This window comes from Lathyrus oleraceus, chromosome 5, assembly GCF_024323335.1.
Source record: "Lathyrus oleraceus cultivar Zhongwan6 chromosome 5, CAAS_Psat_ZW6_1.0, whole genome shotgun sequence".
Classification (NCBI taxonomy): Eukaryota; Viridiplantae; Streptophyta; class Magnoliopsida; order Fabales; family Fabaceae; genus Lathyrus; species Lathyrus oleraceus.
Genome location: NC_066583.1, coordinates 155,225,958 through 155,231,937, shown reverse-complemented (window position 1 = coordinate 155,231,937; position 5,980 = coordinate 155,225,958). Strand labels below are relative to the sequence as shown.

The 5,980-nt window shown below is 35.2% G+C and overlaps 2 protein-coding genes across 2 annotated transcripts; one reads left to right on the top strand and one right to left on the bottom strand.

The window, feature by feature from the left end:
- Positions 1-1,107: 1,107 nt before the first annotated feature.
- Positions 1,108-3,874, top strand: LOC127079677 (BTB/POZ domain-containing protein At2g13690). The gene is made up of 2 exons (XM_051020061.1): positions 1,108-2,138; positions 2,761-3,874. The coding sequence occupies exons 1-2, from the start codon at positions 1,488-1,490 to the stop codon at positions 3,697-3,699; spliced, it is 1,590 nt and encodes a 529-aa protein (XP_050876018.1). The 5' UTR covers positions 1,108-1,487; the 3' UTR covers positions 3,700-3,874.
- A 209-nt stretch (positions 3,875-4,083) lies between these two features.
- LOC127079678 (uncharacterized) lies at positions 4,084-5,481 on the bottom strand. The gene has a single exon (XM_051020062.1). The coding sequence runs from the start codon at positions 5,369-5,371 to the stop codon at positions 4,298-4,300; it is 1,074 nt and encodes a 357-aa protein (XP_050876019.1). The 5' UTR covers positions 5,372-5,481; the 3' UTR covers positions 4,084-4,297.
- Positions 5,482-5,980: the final 499 nt, after the last annotated feature.

Sequence of the window (5,980 nt, the reverse complement as noted above, 5' to 3'; positions counted from 1 at the left end):
CCCTCAACTTCTGTAACGAGCCTCATTATATTGCTGCAATGCCAACATTTCATGTTGAAAGAAGGAAGATTTTTGTCTAAGTTAAGTAATTTTCAAAACAAATATGTTTTCCTTGCGATGCCAACATTTCGTGTTGAAAGAAGGAAGATTTTTGTCTAAGTTAAGTAATTTTTAAAAGAAATATGCTCTCCTTTGTTGCATGATTAAAGATTTTAATGCACTTATTGATATTCATAAAAACTTGGAAGATGGTTGTGCAATAAAACTTCTTTATGCATCACGGTCATACACATTTTGAATATATTCATTTGAATCAAATTTGTTATGGATCGGCCAAAAGACTAAATAATTAAGACCCAATTTACCTCAAATACACTCTACTTGACTTAAGGTATAAAGTCATTTCACACAAAAAAAATACACTATTCTAATATCCACTTTTCACTACAATCATCTTGAATCTTGAAATTATAATGATAATCATACTGACTCATTATGCACCTCCATATCAGAGATCAACGTCACCGATTCAAGATTTCTCATCACATACTTCAACTATTTTTGATGCCAATACAGAACAAAATTAATCTTCATCAAAAAATCAAATCTAACTTTTAATATGATTCAATTTTTTTTTTTTATGTAAATCGATTTGTATTATTCTAAACCTAAATTTTTATTAGCTCAAATATATTGAATCATAACTTAAGTGAGTCGATTCAATGACTTTTTTTACATTATTTTCCATATATTTTTGTGCTCCGTTAAGATATGTAAAATAGGGTATTTACTCATTTAATTTCTTCACTATTTGTAAGCATACACTTTTAGATTTTCCACCCTTAGTTAGTTTCAAGTTCTAAAATAACTATGTAAGATGTTGTTGTAATGTTTCGAAAAAATTGAAAAAAAGATTCTCAACATTTTTATTCAGACGGCTTTTAAATGGACAGACCTTGTAAAAATAAAGGTTTTTATAATTGAAAATAAAGATAATACTTTTAATAAAAAAATATAAATTCAGTTGGCATATTGATTAAATAAAACAAATACTCTCTCCCTTTCTTAATAACAAGTAATACATCATGCATACACACCTTGTGTTTAGAATTTCTTTATACTCATATCACTAGAGATCACTAGCCACTAGTATTACAAAAAAATTACTAATATTTTATCCGTACTTAGTAGTATCTTAATGAGCTTCAAACGCTCATAACAAAATGATTAGCAAAAAACAAAAAAAAGCATCAAAATCCAGTCTCAAATGCAAACGGCAAAGCAAAGTGTCTCAAAGTGAGCTTAACCAAAAAAGCAGCACTTAGCTTTTCCTCGTTTTCTTCACCCAAAACCAAAACCTCACTCTTCCCCATAAATTAAATCGCCCTGATTTCCAATAATCACTTTTTTCGCACAATTGATTCTCCTCCTCTTACACCATCATGTGCAACACTCTCATCCATTAAGAGAGAGAAACTCAATACGACATGGAGTCTTCCTATCGCCGCCGACACCGTACATGGTGTTGCTCTTTCGCGGTTCCACCGTCAAGCCCAGATAACCCACCGTTCAAACCGCGCAGGCCCAAGCCCGAGGCCCAATCCAAGCCCGCTTTCTCCTCCTCCGTACCGAACTCCCCTCAGAGTTCCAAATCCAGCTCCCGCATTGTCGCTCGGATCGACCCTCGCCGGATCTTATCCCCCGGTAGAGTCTCCCCCATCGAAGATGCTCTTCCCGATCCCTCTCCGGTTCTCGATTCCGCTCCACGATCTCGAAGCTTCCGCGCTCCTGTCGCCAACCCCATTCCACCGCCTCCGATGAACTCCGCCGCTGACGTCACTGTCGGCATCAGCGACGGATTCGACGTGAGGATGAGTTTGAGAGGGAAGAGCGGTGGTTGTGTTGTTCTGGAACTGAATTCGGTGATTCTTTGCGCTAACTCAGAGGTTTTTGCGGGGTTGATTGGGGATTATAGAAAGGGTAATTCTTCAAGTGGTAGTAATAAAATGTGTAGAATTGAAGTTCCCGAAGTTGATAATTTGGGAGTTTTCAGAGAAACTATTGAGCTTATGTTTGAAGATGATGTTCCTAAAAGGCTTCTCAATATTGGTGTTTATCGATCCATTGATGTTTTGGAGGTTACTATTTTCTTTCCTTTCTATAAATTATCATGAATCGTCATAATGTGTCTTTTTGCCTCTAACCTAGATATTTATGCATCCATCATTTTATGGAATGCAATTCAATGCATATGATTATTATGGAACGTATAACCAATAGTTGCTTTATACTAGTTTATACCCATGTATATGCTATAGTAGGAAACATACTGTTTTTAATTTGGTTTTCTCTTGTTTTTACCTTGTTTCATCTTGCATTAATTCAATATTTTCTTGCAGCGTTTTTCCGTTTTAGGCTTTGTATTTCCGTTTTAGGCTTTGTAGCACTGACACCTCTAAATAAGGGTGTGTCTGTGTCGATGTCTGAAACCGACACCGACATTTGGGTTATGTTTAATTCATTAATTTTTTCAAATTATTATCGGTGTTTTGATTCCGGTGTATGTGTTTCATTGGTTTTAGGAAATGAACGCATTTTGTTTGGATTAGTTTTAGGAATATTTTATTACGTTGGAGGAATTATGGAGAGACAATGAGACATGGAGAAAGACAGCTACAAAACAAAAAACAAAAATGCAATTGAACTTCACTATGATACTGTTTTTGTTTCTTACATGGTTGTCTGTTTTTGTGTCTCTAGGTGTCTGCGGGCATCATGTTCACCAAGGGTGTTTTGTCCTGTTTACAATACCTTGAGGCTGTTCCTTGGACAGAAGAGGAAGAAGAGAAATTAAGAAACCTGTTTACGAGATTTAAGTTTGATGATGAAACTACAAGGGACATCTTAGGAAGGCTTTACTTGCACGATTCAGATGATTCAAAACCGAACGTAGCTAGTCAACTCGTTTGGTCCATCACCACTTGTGTCAATGCCAATGCAAGAAATGAGTTGAAATCACTAGTTAAGGGTCTTGTTTGTAAAAGCTCGGTGTACGAGAAGAATCATCTTGACTTAAGCAAAGACGATCTCTATTCTGTTTGCCACTCGTGCATTGACTCGCTGATCAGCCTCTTTGAGGAGGCACTAGGTACCGTCCCTAATGAAAGATTGACAAAGAAAGACATGAATAAACCAATGATTGAACGTATCTCAACACAGGTTGATAACATCAACTGGTTGTTGGAAATCATGCTTGATGGACAAATAGCAGAGGATTTTGTGGATATATGGTCTGATCAGCACCGACTTCTTAAAATGCATGATAACGCATCCCCTATGGTTAGATATGAACTCAGTAGAGTTTCAGCAATTCTGTTTGTTGCCATGGCTACAAGAAAATTGCAATGTCGGTTGGAAGCTAGATCGGGGCTTCTCCAAGCATGGTTTGCACCTATGTTGTTAGACTTTGGTTGGTTGCAGAGATGCAGAAAAGGGCTTGATATAAAGGTTTTGCAAGAAGCAATGGGTCAGACACTTCTTACATTGCCTCTAAAACAACAACACACTTTGTTCATGGAATGGTTTCATCACTTCTCAAGGCATGGCACTGAATGTCCTAATCTAAGCAAAGCATTCCAAATTTGGTGGCGTAGATCATTTTTAAGAGGCTCTGAAACTCATGCCATTGAATCAAGATAAAAGAGTATCACTATTTGTTTATCACTTTAACTGTTTGTGTACCGTGTAAAGATTTGCAATTAGGTAAGGGGTTCTTAACTATGTACACTGAAATAACATAGGTGAAACTCCATAGAATGTTGTATTGGCAAGTTAATGCCTGATTGGTATCGAATTTTTTAGGAGATTTTTTTCATCTTCATTTATTTTCTTATCAAATTCCTTTTTAGATATACCATTCCAAGATGAAACCTAGGTCAAAAGACAGCTCTGAAAAATGTGTGTTTGCCTCCGTGTTTCGTGATTATATTCAATTTATTCATTTTTTTTCAGATTATTATTAGTGTTGACGTGCTTGATGTTCGTGTTTGAGTCCCTGCATCATAGTTTTTAATGTCCGTGCTTTAACCCATTAAGTGAAATTCACTTGCATGTGGAAGGCGAGGGATTTCTTCGAATAGAATTCACATAAAATAAGGTATAAATTAGATTTTAATATAAATAGACTTGAAAAGTATATACTATCTTTCTTGTATTTACAACAGGAGAAAATGACAAATGTGTCACAAAAGATGAACAATGTTATTTTTATGTTCATCCTTTAAATAATTTTCCCATGTCATCTCTCTCTCATGCAATTTCCAGGTAAGAGAAATTTATACTTCTCTGCATTTTCCAGAAGGAAAGCAGGAAGATGAACTGCAGAATATGAATGAGCTATAGGACCCATTTTACCAATAATGTCCCTGAAAGTGTACTCTTCAGGCAACATATCAAATAAATCAGCTCCTTCACATATTACTTTCTGAATTCTCTCAGGATTTAAATAATGAGAGAATCTAACTCTATCATAATGACTATAAGCTTTCATCTTAAAAATAAAATCACTTATTCGACGAAAACAAAAGCTACAATGCCAACCAGCATCTGCTAACATGTTATCAGACTGTCGATAATGTGCATATCGTGTCTTACCAGACTCATACCTATGAACTGAAGCCCTCCAACTCTTATCATCCAAGTGAAACTCGAACGAATACAGATAATTCTTCAGTTGCAGATGCAGGATTGCTGGTATTTCATCGCACCATCGTAAGAGATTAATAGTATGAGCACTTGGTATCTCATCAACATCAGACATAATCAATAAATCATCATCTGTAATACCAGCAATCTTAAGAAGATGATCCAAAGCTACGCGCTGAAATGCTTCCTCAACAAACGGGTTTTCTCTTTTCTTAAATCTCCCACCAATCGTCCCGTAGGTTAACCGCTGCTCGATAAAGTTGAATTTCTCCCTATATCTTTTGAAAACCAGAGGCTTGGGAATTCCAGTAAATGTAGAGTTTGATTCAAGGATCACAAATTCGGCTACATAGGGGTACAATTCCTTCCAACGCAAGGTAAGGATTTCTAACTCATTACTGAACAACACAGCATCATAAACACGTCTTGGACTGTCGCGAACTCCCCAACCATGAAGTCGACAGAGATTCTCCATGGTAACATTGTCGTTATAGTAATGACGAATGAGATTGAAAGGTTTAGGTGGTTTCTCCCATAATGGTCGAAGAAAGTAGGTGATTTTCTGTCCATGCATATAGATTCCAAAGATCAACATTGGAACAACGGCGAACATGAATATGTAGTTTTTCACACCGAAGCCACGCAAAACATTGCGGACTCTTGACATACCCGAAACCCAACTTGATTAGTACTAGAAATTATGATCATAAAGCCAGAAATTAAAAGCAAAACATGAAACTTGTTCATGTCAGAAACTCTTTCATGGCCTCAATCCCTTCAAAATGAACCTCCCAAAATAGTAATAACACAAAAGGAAAACTTATAAACCACACAAAATAATTAACTTGATTTACTAAAATTAGAAATGCCAAACATTTAATCCTCAAAAAAGAAACCTTATTTCCTTATCCAAATATAATATATTGATGTAAACTTATATCTTAATTGATCTGTTTCTTGATCTGTGATATCCCAATATAAAGTACTAAGTTTAGATTTCTTCATTAAATTTCTAAATTAAGACTTTCACATAGTTTTTGTTCTTCATTCCTTTTATTTTCTTCCATGGTTATTAATGAATAACTGAGAACTATACCAAAATGTAATCAAGTATTAAAATAAAATATTCAGATGGATTGTAATTATTTAAATGATTTACCAATCTTAGTAACATTTGAGTTAGAAAATGGGAGAATTTGAGGGAATTTGTTTGCAATTAAAAGTAATTTAACTAATAATGAATATCATTAAACATAAAAATAAATTCGATGAATTA